General features: G+C 41.3%; 1 protein-coding gene across 1 annotated transcript in view; it reads right to left on the bottom strand.

Annotated features, from left to right (window-relative positions):
• Nucleotides 1–23,160, bottom strand: part of LOC134929630 (cytidine monophosphate-N-acetylneuraminic acid hydroxylase-like) — a 353,512-nt gene that overhangs the window by 16,767 nt on the left and 313,585 nt on the right. Inside the window, exons 8-10 of the mRNA XM_063925213.1 lie at nt 13,718–13,855; nt 8,943–9,078; nt 2,930–3,070 (exon numbers count right to left, since the gene is read on the bottom strand). Of these exons, the coding sequence (XP_063781283.1) occupies nt 2,930–3,070; nt 8,943–9,078; nt 13,718–13,855 (415 nt within the window). The remainder of the gene's footprint in view (nt 1–2,929; nt 3,071–8,942; nt 9,079–13,717; nt 13,856–23,160) is intronic.

The raw sequence follows: 23,160 nt of genomic DNA on the forward strand, positions 1-23,160 counted from the left end.
ATCATACAATGTGATTTCCTAGTTTGTTTTCTTCAGATTCTGGCTCTCTCAGTTGAAGCGTACCTATAATGGATATTACAGCCCTCTCTCATCTTTTTAAGTGGGTCAACTAGCACAATCGGTGGCTGTTCAAATACTTTTTTGCCCCACTGTATGCTTTCTGCTTGCACCTGACAAATAGCGGCCAAAGGGAAACATCCCAGTTTCTACCTTTTTGACTTGGTGCACCCAGCACATAGAGAACTGCATACTCACAAGTTCCTCCAGATCCTTATAGAAAATCTTGTGTCCATAGATGTCATTTTTAAATGCCCTGTCCTTGATCACAGAGATCACTCTCTGATCTATATATACTATATATATAGCTACATGGTCAAGTCACATTGTTATGACCACCAGCTAATAGCCAAAGTAACAGCCATGTGCTGCACGGACAGCAGCTAGATGGACTGAACTGTCATTTTAGACACATATCTGGTAGCCCCCAGGTTCATTTTGACGGTGAGCTGCTCCACTGTAGCATATCGATCGGCCCTCACGCACCTTCCTTTGTCCTGTCACGATACACCTTCACAACAGCAGCACGTGAACAGTTCACAAACTGCGCTGTTTCAGAAATACTGCCACCCTTGGCACAAAAGCTGATAATCATCCCTTTTTGCAACTCCTGATAAATTTCCCCTTTTACCCATGACAGCAACAAGTGATATGTGTGCAGACGGCCTATCTCACACCTTTAATACCCACCAAGGCAGCGCACAACAGGTGACTTCCTTTGGGCTAAGCACTGCCGACGGTAAATGTAGGAGGTGGTCATAATAATGTGACCCGACCATGTATATCTCTATCTATCTATCTATCTATCTATCTATCTATCTATCTACACACTCATATCTGCATCTATTTATTTATCTATCTATCTATCTATCTAGCTTTGGCGCCCATTTACAGCAAGACCAAAGTCAATTCTGACACCTCTTACATGGAACAGTGGAACAGTACAAGCTGCCTTCACCACTGAGCACATACAGTAGGTGTTGCTTTCACAATCTCACTGGGATGCTTACTCAAAAGTAGGCAAGTATATTGTATCTATCACATGTAATACATCCTCTCGCACACTAAACTATGCCAATGGAAACACATTTCGCTCTCAAGGAATCTCACAATATTCCACTTTTGGAAACAAACACACGTTTTCCTTAGTGTTTTGTGAAAGGGAATAGGGGAACTCACTATTGTCTTAAAATGGCTCGCCTTACTTACACCTGTAACAGTGGTATCTGAGACATGAAGTAGTATGGCTGAGTGTGTGCAAATAGTTACAATGTCAAACAGTTTCAAGCTGTCATTGCAAAGTAGCAAGTTTGTAATAAAGTTGCTAAACTTTTGTACCGTTCTGCTCACTGTAACATAATACATTTATCCTGATGTTTCCAGTTAGCCACACTCTAAAGGGAAAAGGACTTACACCTTGAAGGTGTTATCCGCCATAGGGCCAAATTCAGTTAGCCGCAAAAGCCATTTTTGTGGTAAGAAACTTGAATATACCGCAAATTACAAAAAAGTGCCTATTCAACTGTCCATGAAAATTATGGTTCAGAACCCCTGGGACACCCCCCTTGAATGACTATTAGGACTATTAGGCACTTAGAAGTTTTTAATTATTTTTAATTGGCCAATGACATGTCATTTTTGGAGTGAAAAAAACTGTAAAATTATGTAAATTGGGGTACAAGGTATGGGACAGATATATTGGGGGTGCTTTATGAGTGGGAAAAGCTTTTTTAGGCTTGCAGGTGGGAGTAATCATTCCTTTTTAGTAAAGATTACCCAAATATATACTTATACCCATTTTTATGTATCCCCAATTAAATTTTAGCACTTATTTTAATGAAAAACACTTGCTTTTTTATCATTTGTTCAGTTTTTGAAAAAAAAAAATATATGCAATATAACAGCCATTTGACCCAATTTAAGTAGCCAAAATACTGTTATTATAACAAATAATAAACTTCTATACTGTTATCTGATGTTAATTTAACTTTTTTCGAGGGTACAGGCAGAATAACCCATTTTTCAGTTTCCACTGATGGCAACAATTTTTGCAGAAATAACATTTTCGCAAATTTGCAATTGAACAGGCGAGTTGCGAGAGCGCGCTTACCTGCAAAAAGCCTTTTTTTGCTGCAGAAAAGCTGTGAAAGCCTTGAAAATGACAATCGCTGTAAATTACTGCAATTTTGCAGCGAATTGAATTTGGGCCCTCATTCCGAGTTGTTCGCTCGCTAGCTGCTTTTAGCAGCTTTACACACACTAAGCCGCCGCCTACTGGGAGTGATTCGTAGCTTAGCAGAATTGCGAACGAAAGATTCGCATAATTGCAAATAGAAATTTCTTTGCAGTTTCTGAGTAGCTCGGGACTTACTCTGCCACTGCGATCAGTTCAGTCAGTTTCGTTCCTGGTTTGACATCACAAACACACCCAGCGTTCGCCCAGACACTCCCCCGTTTCTCCAGCCACTCCCGCGTTTTTCCCAGAAACGGCAGCGTTTTTCAGCACACACCCATAAAACGTCCAGTTTTTGCCTAGAAACACCCACTTCCTGTCAATCACACTCCGATCACCAGAACGATGAAAATTCCTCGTTATGCCATGAGTAAAATACCTAACTTTTGAGTAAAATAACTAAGCACATGCGCTCTGCAAACATTGCGCATGCGCAGTTTGCGACAAATCGCTCCGTTGCGAAAACCACTAACGAGCGAACAACTCGGAATGAGGGCCATGGCCCATAGTCTTTAAACATTTGAGAGAACAAATTCCTACTCATCCATTTCAAATGCTTAGGGATATTTCCCTTTCCATCCACCAGACAGAAAATTCCTGAAGATCTGTTATATTATGTTAATTGCAGTCATACTACACCTATCAGTTGGGTCTTTCAATAACCTTCCCACGTCCAGCACAGCTCCTGGTTTTGGTGTCCAAGTAATGACATCTGATGTTTTATTAATTAGTTTATTAAGAGTTGCAGCATCATTCTTCAAATTGGTTTCCTTAATATATCTAGTTTGGAAACAATATAAAATGAATAAGTTTACCGTTGTAATATGGTGAGTATACCAATCAATCACAATAGATAAATGTGTACAGTGTAGTGAAAGGCCTGCATATTGATGCTCCATTTGGGAAAGTAAACTATATTTGTCCTTTGCTGCTACAAAGCTGTGTTTCAGTCTGCAGGGTGTAAAGTAAGGGCCTGGCATGCATACCGCCCTATTTCTCCCTTCCTCTGCATTTCATTCTTCCCCCTCCTCCATCTCTTTTTACCTCATATACAAGAATAGTATAGATGAGAACATGTCCCAAGTACCACACACTGTTGCCATCACTGATTGACTGTGACCAGAGTGCTGCGGTGATGTGATTCCCAAGCTATTAGGGGTTTATACCCCCTCAATAACCCAGAGTATTAACATAGTATGTACTGTCCTGTCCTCTACCTACCGCTTGTATACTATTTAAGCAATGATGGGTGGGAGTTAAGGGGAAGGACAGGGAAAATGCATTGCAGGTGGGCAAAGGAGTATGTCAGGGCCATAACTAGGGAACAGCACCACGAGGATGGCAATGTCACTTTCTTATGGCATCTGCATCTGCCTTGCAGTGTGTCTGGAACAGCACCCTGCCGCCAGTAACGCTGCTGCAGAGCTGCCCAGAGCATCACTTGGACACTTTGGGCAGGCTGCAGAGCTGACCAGGGTGTATAGGTGTATGTGTCAGAAAGTGTAAGTTGTATGTGTGACAGTGTGTACAGTAAATGTATGGTTGATACTGCATAGGCGTACATGTGAAAGAGAGTAGAGGTGTACAGTATCTGTAAGAAAATGTTTAGGTGTATTTGACAAAGTGTGTAAGTATTTTTTTGTCCTAAAAAAATCAGAAACAAGTCTGTTGCAAATGTTCCTACTGGGGATGTGAAAGTACCACAGAAATACACACTTTTAGTGTTACAGTACTATATTCATAGAGATTATGATGTTATAATGTCTTACATTTTGCAAGCAGGGTTAATTCAGAAATATAGCATTCTCCATGCTGTACTCATCTGTAGGCAGTGGCATAACTTGAGGCTTGGAGACCACTGGCAAACTCTCAAGGTGAGCCTCCTATTTGACCCCTGTGTTTCATAGCCGCAGCTGCACTTGAGGCACAGATCTCAGCTTCAATTCTCCTTCCTGTATAAGCCCGCACCCAGACTCCCATTGGCTAGTAACACAGGAGTCTAGAGGTAGACATACAGGAAGGGGTCAATCCATATCAAATGGTCCAGAATTAAATTCATTGGTTGCTTGAACATTTTTACAAAAAAATATTTTGTGTGTGTGATGACCACTGTAAGTTAGTAGTCAGAAACCACCAATACTTTATTTTTATTTACCTTTATATGAAGATGGCAGCCATTGTTGTATCATGGCGTATGACTTTTTTCACTGAGGACATTTGCAATATCTCAGCTCAGAAAAGTCATAGAAAGCCGGGATAAAAACCATTATTTTCAGCAGATTTCAAGCTACATTCTTGTCATATAACTATTTCCCTATCTCACTTCCTTATGACTGAAATTTAATCCTAGAGCTATTTGTCAGATTTTTTTGTAAAAAGTATTTTTTTTGGAATGTACGTATTTCAGTGGGAAGGAATAAAATTTAAGAGCTTTAATTTTTTGGGCAATAGCTATATACCCAGAGATGTGCCAAACAAATTTTGAGATACCTATCTTGTCTACATTTTTTATTAGGGGATCATTCAGACCTGATCGCATGCTAGCTATTTTTTGCAGCGCTGCGATCAGGTCAAAACTCAGAAAAACTGCGCATGCGTATGCACCGCAATGTGCAGGCGCATCGTACGGGTACAAAGTGGATAGGTGCTGGGTGATGGATTTAACGAAGAATCCATTCGCACAGCCGATCGCAAGAAGATTGACAGGAAGAAGCCGTTTATGGGTGTCAACTGACCGTTTTCAGGGAGTGGTTGTAAAAACACAGGCATGTCCAAGCATTTGCAGGGTGGGTGTCTGACGTCAATTCCGGGACTGGACAGGCTGAAGTGATCGCAGCTGCTGAGTAAGTTCAGACCTACTCAGAAGCTGCACAAACTGTTTTTGTACCACTGGGCTGCACAAGCGGTCACACACTTGCAAAGCGAAAATACACTCCCCATAGGCGGCAACTATCTGATCGCAGTGCTGCAAAAAATAGCTAGCGAGTGATCAACTCGGAATGACCCCCCCATAGTGTGGACTGATTGCCTCCTATAATTATCATTGGGAGATAACAGTACCTTGGAACCATGCAATGGAGGGGGGAAGAAATACTGCAGGTATTTTTCAGGCTAAAAGACCCCAGATTAACTGGCAAGGACAGGCTGAAATGGGTAACAAGCCCGTGAGTGGTGAAACATACGTCCAGCAGCGAGTGAACTCCAGGTAACGGCTCCTCACTGCAGGAGGGAGCCGCATTCGACATCAGCTAACCGCGATCGGCAGCATGGCAAAGCCGCGCCTGGCACACAGCCAAGCATGATCAGCAACACGGCAACATCCCTCCTTGCACATACATCTCTCTCCTTTCCAAGCGGACACCTCCCTGCAGGCGCATTTGGACCCTGCAATGCACTCAGTATCAGGCTCCATCTAACACCTGATACAGGGGTACGGAGTGGCGCTGTAACTACACTTCCATCGGCCTGGCACCTTTACCCACTCTCACTTCTCATCCGCTCAAAAGATGATGATGAGAAGCAGATGGGGATAGGTGCTTACAGGCGGTACTTTCTCTCACTCACAATATTCAAGAACACCTCTAATTGATATATGGAATTTTTGCTATTTATCCCTGCCTTTTCTTCAACTAATTATGTATTAGAAATATTCATGATATGGTAGGGACGGGGGAGCAACAGCACATGTTGCAGTGTAAAAGGTGGATATAATCCTACCTTTCGCTGCATTATTTCTGCTGCTATATAGTAATGAGGGGTACCCCATGTTAATACTGATGTTTGAGTGTTCTGATCACTCTGTGTTTCACATTCTGTAGTATGAAAGTTTTACTGTTACAACCATCACGTATACGGTTGTCTGCAATTTGGTAATAATTGAATGTGCTAACTAATTGTGGTCTACCCTCGTTAATTTGAGTGTTTAGGCATCAAAAGGAGATAATACTCTTTTTCTGCTTTAAAATCCTAAAGGATTATCTGGGTGTGCGAATTTAAAACTGCCTCTGAGATTGTAACTAACGCTAAATATAATGAGAATGGTATGTGTATTTTTTCCCTTTCTTCTTATCTCTGCATACAGTATTTCCTAATTTGCATGTCCTAATTGGCAATAGGGAAGTGTTATCAGTCAATCGGGGCATAGCTTGTTGGGCAAATCTAAAACTATCTCTAATATTGTATTTGGATTTAAAAACTGTCTCTGAGACAGAGACAGCAAGTGCTGTTAACAGGTGTATTTTTTATTTTTCATATTTCAAATGAGCTTTTGAGCACACTAATAATATCTGCTCTGACACGCTGGTCACTCTAAATGTATAAGTGTGGAATAATTATTGCTTTATTATAGAGAGGACGGCTATTCCTCTCCCCTCTTGTGTTTTAAAGATTGTGGCGATCTCAGCATAAGTAATGGTTTTGTTTCTTATTGTCAATTGCAACATAATCTCATATTTCAGGATAGCAAGTAATAACAGGGATCATCCCTGTAACAACCATTCTCCGTATATAGGATGATTAGAGTGCAGTAAGCAGACACTTAGGGGTATATTCAATTGAAGTCGAAAAACTGCCGTCTGTCCTGATTCGACCTATTCAATATTTTGCTAAATTTTTCAACAAGTCAATAAATTCGACTTGTCGAAAAGCACATGGATCAGTGGAAAAGCTGCCGATCCACATGTTGATGTCGAAAACAGGGCCAAATCCGACAGGTTTTGGCCCCCTTTTCGACTATCTCAGTCCGACATCAAAATGATGTCAGACTGAGATGTGGACCCAGAGGAGGCGAGTGGGGGGAGCCGCAGGGAGACGGGGTGACAGCCGGCGGACATACAGGGAGATCAGCACTACAGTAGCGCTGCAGCAGGATGTCACTCAGCCGCCCGACCTCACGGCAGCTTCCACCCGGATCCAGCATGCTGCTGGAGCCGGGTGGAAGCTGCCGTGAGGTCGGGCGGCTGAGTGACATCCTGCTGCAGCGCTACTGTAGTGCTGATCTCCCTGTATGCCCGCCGGCTGTCCGCCCGCGGCTCCCCCCCCTTCTACTCCTCTGCGTCCCATCTAAATTCGACTTGAAAAACTCAAATTTTAGATGGGATTGAATAGGGGTTGTCGGATCCATTCCGACAAATACATGTCGGAATGGATCCGACTTTAATTGAAAATACCCCTTATACTTTATAGTTCACTGTTCTTGTCTGTGAAAAAGTGCAGATCGTTTTGGATACGACAGAAGGAGATTAATTTTCAGACTGTAAGGAGGGGATAATAACTATCATGAGCTTAATTATGGGAAATAAATATTCATACCAGTGCAACAGTTATTATAACTAACTTTTTTGTTATATAGGACCCGGAATTATGCTGTAGCGGTTGAAATGTGAAGTACTAGCTCACTTTGTCGAACGAATAGGCAAATTACTATGCCGATTTAATTAATCTTTATTATGTGAGGTACTAGCTTTTTTTGTCCAATGAATGAGCAAATTACCATGCCGATAAATTACATTTAAGATAATGAAGCCGTGTGACTTAAGAAAATAATTATTCAATTGTATGATAAAGGAATATTCACATTTAGAATTCACCACAAAGACAGTTATATGTCTATGAAATGTTCTAATCCGATTATGGGGTGTTTCTGATAAATGACTATTAATGTCAAAAAGGCAAAAAATAATATATATATTTTTTTACCCCCAATATTTTAAATGAGAACGTTAAAGGTTACGTTTTAATAGAATTAATCATATCAATGTACTAGTATTGGAACTAAAAGAGTGCTCCAAAAAGACAATCTTGTTTCTTGGTTGGCATCTGCCAATAGGGTTTTTTTTAATGAAGTATTATTCATGATTGTTGGAGCACCTCCAGCCTTAGGATAACAAGATCTATATCTATGATAAGAAAGATGTTGTATGGCTCGTTATATATTAAGTGATAAGATTCATAAGAACAAATCATTATAAAAACATTTTTCTTTTGGTTCAGTGCAGGATATACAACACTACTCTATAGTCAAGGACTACAAATGTACCTATTAATCTGGACTTTTCTCCCTGGTAAAAATGGCAGCTGCCTAATTCAATAACGAACATCCAGGAATGGACTATTTCTAACAAGTCTAAATGACCATGTCATCCAGCCACAGTAAATATAGGGGTAAATGCAGCATTTTAAGATACCAAGTAGTTGTTTCTTTTGTCACAATTTTATTTTTTATGAAATATTATTTAATATATGTATATGGTCTTTGAAGATGTTATACAACAATACATGCCCATAAGCACTGTTATCATATTTGAACTGTGTCTACAGTATTTAGTGACAGATTTCAGGGTGGGCCCCCTTTATTTTGTGGGCCCCTGGACATTTCAGTCTAGCCATCCTGTAAATTCACCACTGTCTGTAAGTTTTGTTTTTTGTAGGTATACTGTATCTAGTATACACCTGATGTAATCCTGCTGGATATGTTACTTTGCAGAGCTGGACACACCTTATGATGCATAAAAAAGAAAATGTTTTTTTTCTATGGGTCTTTTTGAAGCATATTTTAGCTACAGTCCATATGCTTCCAACTCAGCATCTGCCGTTATGTCTAATTGTCTCCTTGTTTCCCCCGACATAAACTATATTGTTCATTCAAACATACTTATCTGATGGATGAGCCTCCACAAAGTATCCTGCAAATGGGCAGTAGATACGAGGGTTCAAGTCCTTCACGAGCTGAGCCTTGTAGTTCAGCAGCTTCTTTCTCTCTGTTTTTATGAACTGTGATTTCCATTCCTCTGCAGATAAGGAACACAGAGCAGTATAAATGTTTATGAAATGAATTGTGAATCATGTTTTACAGACAGTGTTAGTGCTATCTGATAATCGGTCATACAACATATAAAACTTTTTTTCTTTTAAAAAACTGTTGTTGAGTAAAATGAATATGAAATGCCTTATTGAGAACCATAATACATGACAGTTCCATACTTGAATGACAATGATTAACAAATGTAAACTGGTGGGGCTACTGTTAGGAAGGGATCAGTATGAAATACCTACAATCAAAATCACGATGGTCAAAATCCCAACAACAATTGACCGACGATCAAAATCCCGATAAGGTCAAAATACCGACATTTAAAATACAGACAAGGTCAAAATACCGACATTTAAAATGTCAACAGGTCAAAAAGTCGAGGGTTCCGGGATCCTAATACCGTCCCAATGAGAACATAGGATTCCTGTTGTTTGATAATACAAGGTAGATTCTAGGTGATTTGAAGTGAGGACTCATACAGTATTAAACAAAACAGCAACAAGATTCTTAGATTGCTTGAGACATTTCAATGTAGAGAACATTTTTTTCAGAAGCATAAAACTACTACACCCAGGGTTGGTGCTACCATTAAGTAGCTTTAGGTAGCTGTCCAGGGCTTCAGCACTTAGGGGGCACTGCTGAGGCCACCAACAACAAAAAGATGGACGTCTCTTGAAACACTGGTCGCAAGTCCTGACTACCACCCAGTGACTCCTGAACCCTTCTCTTGCCTTCCCTGGCCTTTCCAGCAATGCAAGGAGAAGTTCCTCCTTCCAGAGGAGTAGCTGGTAGCTGCACTTGCAGAGAGAATAATGGATTATGCATGTGTGTTTGTGGGGGGAGGGAGGGGGTGCTCTGGAGGCATTTGCCTTGGACCCCCTTCCCTCAAGGGCCCACAACCCTCGATTATTATTTAGGCTGAACTGCCCAGTATTGCTATAGCCAGAAGAGAAGGACAGGGTAATGTCTGAGCAGGAGGCAGACCTATCCAGCACAGGCTGCAGTTCTGACTCCTGCAATGCACCAAGGGAGAAGAAGGATGGAGCTGCCATAGTCTACTTTCAGTGACAAGCTACCTATCTGTAATGTACTGTATGAGAGATGGGGGCACTGGCGTATTTATAATGGGTGCAGTGTGTGCGGTGCACATGGGCCCCCAGGGTCCAGGGGGGCCCACACCGCACACCATGCCCCAGTTAATAGAAATACTTACCCTCCGGAGTCCCGCGGCGCAGCAGCGCTGCTGCCAAAATCACTGGGAAAATGGCGCTCCACCATTTTCCCGGTGTTTTGCGCATGCGCAGTAGGTAAATCACTGGGAAAATGGCCACTGCACCATTTTCCCGGAGATCTGAGAATGCGCTGTAGACTCTGGGACAGTGCTAGGGTCCCATAGGGACCCAAGTGCCCAGAGTCTACACAGCGCTGCCGGCTAGAGACGAGAGGGCCCAACCGGAGCCTGCACACGGGCCTCCTCCTCTCTAGAAATGCCCCTGGAGGGGAGATTATATTACTGTATATTGTTTTGCTCCAGTCAGTGTATGTGCATAACAGTATATACGTATACGTATGTACCTATTTAACTGGATATATGTATTGCTGTAAATGTGTCTGTGTAATTGTTTAGATGTGTGTATGCATAACTCTGTATGTGTGTCTGCATAACTGTTTTTATTTGTCTGCATAACTCTGTATATGCACCTGACTAACTGTGTGTATGTATCTGAGTAACTGTGTATATGTGTCTGCGTAACTGTGTAGGCTATATGTACAACTCAGTAACTTTATACTGGATATGAGTAACTATATATGTGTCTGTGTAACTGTATATACATGTCTGTGTAACTACATATATGTGCCTGTTTAACCATATATACATAGACATGCACACTGGGGGTGCCTCTGTGCACAGGCACACCCTTATGTGAAACCCCTGCTGAAAGAGCCTATGTGTGCTTGGTGGACTTCCACTCCGGCATCATTGATGGACAGAAACTCCCAATAGCTGGTGCGTGGTGAGCAGGGACACTCACCCCACTGAAGAATATGGACTGTGCTGCTGTAGTCCCGCCGATGGTGGCTGTGTGAAGCTGTGTCTCAGAAGATTGATGGAGGTGGAGCTATTAGCCAGGTTCCAACATCTATGTGGTGCCTAGAATTGGAAAGAGGTGGGTCTGTGGTGCAGCTCCCTTGTGTTGGAAAGTCTGGGAGGCAGTGACTGTGAGAGGAGAGCCGGGGGCTGGTGAAGAGGCAAAAGGCAATTAAACCTGGTAAAAGGGCAGGCAGTGGGCAACCTGGACAGTCCCATTCGGGAGAGCAGGTCTATGGAAGGAGGTGTTTTGTCCTCCAAGAGCCTCTCGGTGACTACTAAATAGCTGGGGAATAGTAATGGTTAGTTCATGAATGATCTGTTTATAATGAACTAATCTTCAAAGTGAACTAGTTCATTCAGTTCACAGCTCTGGCAAAGATTAGTTCATCAGAAACTAAAGCAAGTGGGACTCTGTCTCACTCTCACTTTTTTTTAGTTCTTTAGGGGTCTATTCATGAAGCAGTGAAAAGAGTGGAGACATAAGGCTGTGGAGAGCAACCAATCAGCTGCTCCGTACAATTGTATATTATGCAAATTATAAATGTTACTTCAATGCTGATTGGTTGCCATGATCTATTCATGAAGCAGTGAAAAGTGTGGAAAAGTGAGCCACTAGAGAAGTTGCCCCTGGCAATCAATCAGCTGCTCCATACAATTTTATAAAAGGCACTTTATAAATGTTGCGTAAGCACTGATTGGTTGCCATGGGCAACTTCTCCATTGGCTCACTTCTCCACACTTTTCACTGCTTCATGAATAGATCCTCTCTGTTTGAAAAATGACAGGAGCCGATTGGCTGGTACTTTATCTCCAGCGACTTTATCTCCATCCAAGGCTTAATAAATAGACCTCTCATCAGTTACTTAGTTTATTAGTTCACAAGATACACTCACAATCATCTCAAGATACAGTGCTGCATGCTATATCCTGTAGTTATTTATACTTCACAAGACACAGGGGGAGATGTATGGGAGCAGGAGAAAGAGAGAGTGAGAGGAGTGAGAGAGACACCCACACAGGGTGTGTAAGGGGGAGAGAGAGCAAAAGAGAGAGAGGGGGTCAGAGACAGAGAGAGAGAGAGGAGAGGGGAGGTTTCATGGAAAAAGAGGAAATAGGAGAACGAGAGAGAGGAGTGAGGGAGAGGGTGTCAGGAAGAAAGAGGGGGGAGAGAAAGAAGGCATCAATGAAAAAGAGGTGGCATCAGAGAGAGAGAGAATGGGGAGGAGAAAGAGAGAGATGGATGGGAGGGAGGGAGAGAGAAACAGGCACAAAAGAGTGAGTGTCAGGGAAATAAAGAGGGGGAGAGAGAACTAGAGAGAGAGGGTGTCAGGGAGGGAGAGAGAGAGAGAGAGTGTCAGGAAGAGAGAGAGGGAGACATTGTCAGAGAGAGGAAGAGAGACCGTGTTAGGGAGAGAGAGGGAGACAGCATCAGAGAGAGAGAGAGAGAGAGACAGTGTCAGTGAGAAATAGTGTCATGGAAAGAGGGGGAGAGACGATGTCAGAGAGAGAGATAGTGTCAGGGAGAGAGGCAGTGTCAGTGAGAGAGGGAGAGAGAGAGGGAGAGAAAGAGAGAGGGAGACAGTATCAGGGAGAGACAGTGTCAGAGAGAGAGAGAGAGAGAGAGAGAGAGAGAGAGAAAGAAAGTATCAGGGAGAGAGAGGGAGAGACAGTGTCAGAGAGAGTGTGAGAAACAGTGTCAGGGAGGGAGGTAGAGAGAGTGTCAGGGAGAGAGAGGGGGAGAGAGGATGGGGGTATGAGCAGCAGATACATTGCCTGTTCTGCAGAGATCTCTGATGGGGACAGGCACTTCACTTAATTAGGCTCCGCTCCCTAAATACCCACAAATCATGGCAATAGTGACTGCACTGCAGTCTGCAGCTGGGTCTTGGAGCTGGCCAGGTAGGACTCCTGCAGCCACCTCTACATCCGCAGCATGGCTGCACCTAGTGGGGGAGGAGAGTGCTATCGGCAGCAACTGCTGTTCTCATCGTGGGTGAAATTAAAGCGGGAGTGACAGGCCTTGGAGATAGCTCATGACTGGGTGCAGGGGAACAGCAGGCTTTGGAAGCAGCTCAGGCCCCATAGCAGCTGAACCCCCTGCACCCACGGTGGTAAGAAACTGCTATGATCCTTATTCAGCATCAGACCTAAAGGGAATTCATAGCTTTTTGTAGCTGCAAGTTGCATTCTTTTTTTGTGCACATGCATTACTTGTTGCATGTTTTTTTTGCAGCCACAACTCAGACTTGAACCTGTATATGACAAAAGTGTTGGGGTCGACATGTGAGGGGTGAGTGGAGGGTTTTGGTAGGGGGTGGTGGGTTTTGTGTACCTTTACCTACGGCATCTAGAAATATTTTTTTACGTGTTGTACAAGGTGAAATGTGCTCATTTGCATTGGCTGGACAAACTAATTAGATCAACACCCACTCTAAAATTACATATTTAACAAGTTATTTATATTATTTTTAGAAATTTCATGAAGAAAGGATTTCTGCTTTCACACTGTACACTAAAAGCCTACCTGTAAATTTTCCACCACTGAAAGTCATTGGGAATCCTGAGGCACCTCCAGCAAAGTCACTCATCATTATAGCAACGTCTTTTGGAAGTTTCCCACCATTCGGCCGAGTACAGTCTACTGTGTTAAGTATTTTATGGCCTGCCAATTAGAAAATCACTTTGTATATGAGTTCTAAACATGTCATTATATCAGATAACATCGCTATTTGTAGTTTTGGCTACATTAATATAATAAATAGTATCAAATTAATTACATTTTGACAGAGGCGTCTCAGTAAATTATAAACCATTGTTTAAGATCCAACTGACAAGTGATATTTTATGTATAACAAGTAATTACTTGCTTAGTACTGGCAGATTCCCAGCTCAAGAGCATGAGTAGAAGAAATGCTAAAATAGGATTTAGGGCCTAATTCAGACCTGATTGCTGCTGTGTGTTTTCGCACAGTGGGTGATCAGGTCTGAACTGCGCATGTGCCGGCGCCGCAGTGCGCCAGCGCATGCCAGAGATGCGATCAGTATTTCTGCCCAGTGATCGCCTCTGCCTGATTGACAGGCAGAGGCATTCGCTGGGCGGGAGGGGGCGGGCTGACATCATTTGGCCTCCATTTTGGGGGCGCGGACCGGGCAAAGCAGGTGTGCCCGGCCCATGCAGGGGGTGGGCTGCAGTGGCTGTGTGATGTCACATGCAGCCACTGCGACCCAGCGCTTAGGAACTACTCCTCAGGTACAAAAGCTTCACCGTGCGGGGGGCGGGCAGAGCCAGACATGTGGGGCGGCCTAGCCCTGTGCTGGGCGTCCCCCCATGTGTCAATATGGGACCCCTTTCAGTCCGCTGGCACGGGTTTTTGCGTTTTGTTATTTTGCCAAGTACCTGGATTATACTCTGGACGTGGATTTATCTCTGGACGCTGGAAGGTGAGTATAATTTTTTCACAGGTACCCTCGGATCGTCGGAGACTGTGGCAGTCGGCGTGTCAACATAGGTAAGTATGTGTGTGTCGGCAGTATTTAATAAAGTTGTACTTGTCACGGTGTGTGTGTCCTGTTTTTATTTGGGTATTTTTACCCAGTAGTACTACAGGTACTAGCGGGCCCGTTTTTCTCCCGCATGCTGGTACTTGTGGTTCTCCAAGTACCAGCTTACGGGGGAGGCATGCTGGGACTTGTAGTACTACTGGAAAAAACAATATTCTGACATTTTTCTCAAGGCTATCAGCCTTCCATCCGCAGCCCTTGGATGGGGGGACAGCCTCGGGCTTCACCCCTGGCCCTTGGGTGGCTGGGGGGGGGACCCCTTGATTGAAGGGGTCCCCACTCCCCCAGGGTACCCCGGCCAGGGGTGACTAGTTGGATATTTAATGCCACGGCCGCAGGGCACTGTATAAAAGTGACCCCCGGCTGTGGCATTATCTGTCCAGCTAGTGGAGCCCGATGCTGGTGTAAAAAATACGGGGGACCCCTACTCTTTTTGTCCCCCGTATTTTTTGCACCAGCACCAGGTGCAGAGCCCGGTACTGGTTTTAAAAATACGGGGGATCCCCTGTCAATTTTCCCCCGCATTTTTAGAACCAGGACCAGCTCGAAGAGCCCGAGGCTGGTTATGCTTTGGAGGGGGGACCCCACGCCATTTTTTTCCGGGTTTTTCCCAGTTTTTTTTAATTCGCGGCAAAATCCGGCAAATCGGCCGTTTTTCGCCCGCGGGAATGTCGAATCCGTTTTTCATTGAATATGGTGAATTCCGGCAGCCACCTGCCGGAATTCACCTGTCGAATTGTGTCGAATTAAAAAAAACGGCGATAATTTGCCGCGATTCGCCCGCAATTGCATATACCCCTATGTGACTAATGTGAGATGCGCGTGATCAAATATTTATAATGTGAAAAAAACGTGAATTAACTAAATACAAACATGAAACAAAGAAATTGAAAAAGCTATTGTTTAATTTGTGATTGTGTTGTGACAGTGATCTATTTATAATGGATAGTGTTGGTGAAAGTGATGCTGTCTATAGAGATGTAGAATGATTTTTGGTGATAATCAGTGCATACATGATGTGAGAAAAGTTTGTATAAAAACAAATGGTAAATAATTTTTTTTTACTAAGTATGAGTGTAAGGCTGATATCTATTGATTGTGTAGTGTCTGTGAAAATGAGGTTGTGAAAAATAGAATGATGTCATGCATAGATGTAAAGTTGATATACAGTATATTATAGGAAGATATGAAATACCCTAGTAATTATATTATAATTTAGTTGGTATAACTTCTTAAGACCTGATGATAATTTAGGAAGAAATATTCCATAGTTGATGTTTTCATTTAATCCATCTGAATTAAGGGCCCCTAATTTGAAAATCCATTCATACTGTTTCCGTAATAAATTGCTGGTAAGGTCTCCCCTTCTAATTCCCATGCTTATTTTCTCCAAGCCACAGACTCTAAGGTTTTCCAATGAGCCACATTGATGGAAGAGGAAATGGCGTGCTTACAGAGGTTGGCTTCTTTAAACTCAATTGATCCCTGCCGGCATTTCGTATCAAGCCAGTATGCTCCAGGATGCGTTGTTTAAAAGGTCTGCTTGTCATCCCCATGTATCATTTATTGCATTTACATATTATGCAATAAATTACACCTTCTGTGTTGCAGTTAATTAAGTATTTAAGTTTGATGGTTGTTACATACTTATCCAAAATCATGTTATTTTTGGAGATGTGTTTGCAGGCCTTACAATTGCCACACGAAAAGGTACCTATGATATATTTTTGATTTTTGTGTGTCCTTTTGAAGTGACTAGAGACAAGTTGGTCCTTCAAAGTTCTTGATCTTTTCCAACTCATGGAGACGCGGGGACCTAGTTTTTCAGACAAGACAGAATCAAGTTGGAGGATCCCCCAGTGTTTCGGAATGGCTTCCTTGGCTTGATGCCATTCACGGCAGAATCTGCCAATGAATCTGATGGTACAATTGTCGTCTTTTTTTAGATTTCTTTTTGAAGACCAGTTGTTCCCTACCAGTATGTTGCACATTTTTGTTATTTATTGATGTTTTGCTATATCCTCTTTCGCTCAGCCTTTTGGTAACATCAAGACTCTGTTCTACAAATTGTGTATCATCCGAGCAATTCCTCCTTAAGCAGAGAAATTTTCCCTTAGGAATATTTCCTATGATGGAGGGGAAGTGTGAGCTATTGTGATGTAATAATGTATTTGTAGAGGTCTCTTTTCTGTATAATTTTGTAGAAAGCATATTGTCTTTATTCTTGTAGATCCAAAGGTCTAGAAATGGGAGTTCTTGTTGATTTATATTGTGTATAAGATGTAAATTCAAGTTGTTATTGTTGAGATGTTCAAAGAAAAGAAGCAATAATTGAATGTCAGCCTCCCAGATCATAAAAATATCATTGATGTATCTTATCCACATCGTGACAGAGGAGGTGAAGTTTTGTTGTGATCACTAAAGAGATGTTCTCTCTCCCACCATCCGAAGAAAATGTTTGCATATGTGGGGGCACAAGCTTCCCCCATAGCGTTTCCCCTTGTTTGAAGATATAATATCTGTCATTAAAGGTAAAGAAGTTATGATGTAATATGATATGTAGAGGATCCGCTATGAACACATGAAATCCTTCATAGCCTTCTTTTCTCATGAAAAAGTTTAAAACCTCTAGGCCATTATCATGTTGGATGGATGTATATAGGGCCTCCATATCAAGTGAAGCGAGAAAATTATTCACTTCCAACTTAATGTCATGTATTTTGTGAAGGACATATGACGGGAGACATTGAACATGATGTTGTAGGGGTAGATCAACAAAGACACTAGCTTTTTCTGAAAGGGCCTCTACATTGGAGACAATCGGTCTACCGGGTGGTGTTTGGATATCCTTGTGAATTTTTGGGAGTAGGTAGAAGGTGGATATGCGTGGATGATCCACCTGAAGATAATGATATTCATGAATAGTTATTGTACCTTCATAATAGGCATTTTTAACAATTCTATTATACATAACATGATAGTTTTCTATTGGATTAAAAAGAAGTCTTTGGTAGCAGTCTGAATCATCCAACTGTCTATAGGCTTCCTGTAGATATTTATCTTGGGGTCATAATACAATATTACCTCCCTTATCAGATGGTTTAATGACTATGTCATTCTATGTTTGTATTTCCTGAAGTGCATTATTTTCTTTTTTGTTAGGTTTGAATTATATTAATGTCTATGTTGTATGGTGTGTATCTGATCAAATTGTTTGGAAACAGCTTTAATGAATATTTGTACTTCTGGGCTGGTATGTTCGGGTGGGAAGAAAGAAGATTTTTTCTTGACAATTGGTCTACTCGTTAGTTCCCAGGTCTGGTTTTGTGCTGCCTTAGCTTCTTGTTATTATCAGTTGATCTATTCTGCTGAGTTGGAATTGGATCATGTTCTAATTCTCACTTTTGGTTATAAAATTTGGTGAGTAGTAGTTTCCTTACAAACATTTTCAAATCTTTCTTCCGTTCAAACCTATTGAAATTCTCAGTTGGAGAGTAGGATAGGCCTTTACCAAGAATAGATATATGATTTTTATTGAGTTGGTGTGCAGACAGATTAATAATTTTCAATTTTGATGAGGATTCTGAGGCAGTATTTGTCACAGTAGCTTATATACTATGTTTTGATGTTTCATTACACAAATTATATTCCCGAGTGTTGGAAATAGACACTATTTCTTCAGTGTAGTTCATGGGGGTTGTCTCCGCAGGGGTGATGAATCCCATTGTTGTTCTCGATAATCTCTTCCACCTCTTGTTGCCCCTCCTTGTCTTGCATATTTTTTATATCTTCCCCCTCTCCCTCTCAGGGCTCTCTTAAAAAAGAATAATAATTGAAATTTGAGGTAGTATGGTTTCCTCTATGGTTTGCTGTGGTATGTCCGCTGGTGTTATATTGTAGTAAGTACTCTGTACCTGATGTTTCTGTTTCAGAAGAAGAATATCGATCTGTATGTTTAGGCTGGCATGATTTCCAAGGTTTTTTTTTGGCCACTTAAAAATTCTCCTGGAGGCAAAATCTCTATCTCTGGCGAATTTATTATTTTTTCTATCATTATTTGTTCATAGGTTCGCAGATCTATTTTGTTCTTCTCAGAACAGCATTGAAATTGTTGGTCTTTTTCCCAATGTTCCAGTTTCTTTCCTAATTCTTCCAAATCTTGTTCACAGCCTACGAGTATTAAGTAGTTATGCTTGATAAGAATCTGCATAAGATCATTTGAACATTTTAAGAGGACATTTTCCCAGTCTGTCTTCAAACCATCACTTTCTAGTTCAAACATAGGAAAAACTCTTGGTCTGAGGCCTCGTGAAACAATCGTATTCTTAATGTAATTTTTCAGTGTTGTGAGATCCCAGTTTGTTCTAATTTGTTTTTAAAGTGTCTCTTTGAGTCGTAGAAATTCATTTTTCCAGCTTATGTGTATTCAAATTGTCCAAATTGCTTGGAAAAATGTCATCCAGGTTGTCCTTATTAGTTCTCTTAAAAGATAATTCCTGTCTAAGGTTGAAATTCATGACAAGATATGTTGTTGGAATATGTATGTGTATATGATATGTTACTAAAGACAAAAGGAAAGACCTTTTTGACAAAAAAGAGATCTTAAAAGGTCTATTATTCATTGAAAGATTAAGTCTTTGCTGACTTTCCAAGGAAGACTATGGGGGTAATTCCGAGTTGATCGCAGCATCAAATTTGTTAGCAGTTGGGCAAAACCATTTGCACTGCAGGTGTGGCAGATATAACATTTGCAGAGAGAGTTAGATTTGGGTGGGTTATTTTGTTTCTGTGCAGGGTAAATACTGGCTGCTTTATTTTTACACTGCTATTTAGATTTCAGTTTGAACACACCCCACCCAAATCTAATTCTCTCTGCAAATGTTATATCTGCCACACCTGCAGTGCAAATGGTTTTGCCCAACTGCTAACAAATTTGCTGCTGCGATCAACTCGGAATTACCCCCTGTGACCAGTCATAAATCGTTAGTGGAAAGTTGTGGGTTGGGGAAGCCTCACAGGAATATGAATGGCATAGATAAAGTAAAATTAGTAGTTTCCATAAAAACTGACACTTGTAGGGAGACCCCACAATTTATCACCTTTACACCTATATAGTAAATTTTTGAAGGTATGTTATTGTGATGGTCAGTAGTGCTCCCATGGGTTTATGAACATGTATTTAGGAAAATACAGAAATGAGAAAAGATAACCCTGGGAGGGAGCACTCTCAATCTGGAAACAAAGCACACTGCAAAGGCCCAATCTCGTCTGATCTTGGAAGCGAAACAGTGTTGGGCCTGGAAAGTATTTGGTGCAAGACCACCAAGGCATGCCAAGTTTTGTAGTTCATAGACCTTAGGAGTCCCACTTAAGAGGAGGACCTTTTTCCTGCTGACGGACCTCAAGTTATTCCAGCATATCAACTGGGAACATAATACTAATTCCTTAATAGATTTTCACTTTGATCACTAAAATATTTAATAGTAATATTGTTTCATATGAACGCTATGCTTTTTAAGGTATACCTAATAAATGTTACATTTTATTAAAATATATTTATTTATGCTATTATATACTTTGTTTCCAGATTGAGAGTGCTCCCTAGCAGGGTTATCTTTTCTCCTTTCTGTATTTTCCTAAATACTTGTTCATAAACCCACAACTTTCCACTCCCGTTTAAGTTAGTAGGTTATCGTTAGCTATATGTGCCTCCACCCAAGCAACCTATATATATATAGTATATATATATATAACTGTGCTTAGAGGCTTGCTTGGAATAGCCTGTCTCCGCAATTATCATCAATATTCCCAATTAAATACATACAGTTTATAGTGCCATCATTTCACAACAGTAAATTGACACTTGTTAATAAATAAAAATATAATATCTCTTTATTTTAGAGGAACACTTCCTTACAGCTGTTGGCGTATGGTTTGGCTGAATACTGTCACACTGAACAGGTAAGTGCAAACCTTAACACACTATAGTGCTGCAATACAAGTTAGAAAATAAATAAATTAGTCTTATTAACCAGAGCTGCTCACTATTGTAGGTGCTTCCCATATACTGTACCTTCACTTTCACTATAATAACTTTAGCATATAACTTGCATGAAGAGGTAATAGAAAAAGCAATCAATTTGTATAGTTATGACCTCACTTACAGTCCATAACACTAAAGTCTGGGTAGTTGAAACAAATAGCTGAGTCGATGGTGTACTTAGGCTACGGCCACACATAGCAGCCAAGCGGGTACTGCTGAACGGGACCCGCTTAGCCGGGAGGTTTTTTTGTGTGTACACGGATCCTGTTCTGCGGGATCCCGCAGAACAGGATCCGGCCAATGACTCACAGGATTTCAATGGAACACAGTGCGGCACAGCCGCATTGTGTGAACACATACATTGAAATGTATGTGTTCACATTGAAATCCCGCCGTCCATTCATCCAGCCCGACTGCAGCCTACTGCGGTCAGATCCGGTGGCGACGGGACTACCGCACATGTGCAGGCGCCCATGTGCAGTCTCCTTCCGGCCAAGCGGGTCCCACTGAACAGGACTCGCTTGGCCGCTATGTGTGGCCCTACGCTTAGTTGTTCCCATTACTAGTGACCTGTGGATATTTTTTACAAGCCCAGGCTTGGTGATGATATGTGATATGATGATATGTGATAAATAGCGGTTTATTAGCCACCTTCGTCTAATATGGTGATTTAAAGTTGCTATCTTCCAGGCTGAATGACAATGATATGTCTTTATTATAGTAAACTACTTTGTTATGGTTTACACTAGATGAGCGGATTCGGTTTTACTCGGTTTTACTCGGTTTTACTCGGTTCTCAAAACCGAATCTTATTGGCTCACGGATGTCACGTGTTTTGGATAGCCAATAAGATTCGGTTTTGAGAACCGAGTAAAACCGAGTAAAACCGAGCCAAGCTGCTACAGATAACGTTATACTGTAGGCTCCTTGTAGTACCATCAATCCCATATATTGGGCTCAATGTCTGTTCAACTTCTATCACTGAGATAAGCAGATATCTTGAATTGCAGAGGGATGTTAAGGCCCGTACAGATGTGGGGCAGAATCACGGACAGATGTGGTGAGAGATGTGTGCTGAGCGAATCGCTCAGCACACATCTCTCCCCCCGCTCAGCACAGCGCGATGGGGGGGGGGGGCCCTCTGGGTGAAATGAGCGATGAGCTAGATTGAGTGGGGCCGCGCATCGCTATCGCTGTGTGGGGTACACACGGACAGATCATGCTTAAAATCTAAGCAATCTAGTCAGAGATTATCGCTCCGTGAGTACCCCCCTTAACTTTATTGAAAATCCCATTTTGTTCATCATGCTTGAGTCCATTCAGTCTCACTTTCTAATTTCTAATAGGGTTACTTGCACAGCTTCCTAGAATATTTAGAGAGAGAGAGAGAGATGGAAATGTTAATAAAACTGGCATTGTATGTAAACAGTTTTGAGATTCTATAAATGCAATCATTGCAGTATTTGCAAGTCTTGTTCTTAGACTATTATATCATTCTGATTACATCAATTAGACTAAAGGTCTTCTAAAACTAAGAATTCAAAAACATATTTGTAATGTAAAAATAAAATGCCTAATCAGTTTGTCTCAAAATATTTTGTGAACATACATGGCTCGCTCCGAGTGGTCTGACATGTAGGGGCATATTTATCAAATATATATGTGGCCTAACAAGTTTTTCGTGTTTTTTTTTTTTTTTGGGGGGGGCTGCACGTGGTTGTCTGTACAGTACAAGGGTCCCCTGTTTTCAATAAACAAAAGCAGCCTCCATAGGTTTCTATGGAAGCTGCTAGAGTTCCAAATTTACCAAGCATTTGCAGAGCATTCTGGAGGTGACCCCAGCAGATGGCATTGCCCATTTGTAGTCTATGGGCTACATTCTGCAGATTTTTCCAGGAGTGTGGTCCGGGAGATCCCTCCCCTTCAACAATCACTCATACATGTGCGGTCTGGTGACTGTGCATGTGTAGTAGCTCATGTCCCTAGAGGTGGTGATCTTCTAAATATATTTTCAAGGTGTGAAATGTTTTGGATCCATCAATTAAATATGATTGTACAAAATCATCTTAAAGATAATTATGATATTTCTCCATTCATTTATTTCCCATTGTTTGTATTTCCAGTATGCAATTATTTCTGTATATACTGTATTGTATAAATAAGGTATTAATGATAATTATGAAAAAGCTTAATTTATTTTTTAATTTCTATATTTTTATATTAACAGCATTATTGTTATTATTTATTTACATATTTTGTATTGTATGAGTATTGAATTCTTTATTGTTCTTTTTATCTATTAATGTAATTTATATTAAGAAACCTTGTTGTTCATAGACATTTTCCATCGTTTGATGTAAAAT

Source organism: Pseudophryne corroboree, chromosome 5 (genome assembly GCF_028390025.1).
Source record: "Pseudophryne corroboree isolate aPseCor3 chromosome 5, aPseCor3.hap2, whole genome shotgun sequence".
Lineage (NCBI taxonomy): Eukaryota > Metazoa > Chordata > Amphibia > Anura > Myobatrachidae > Pseudophryne > Pseudophryne corroboree.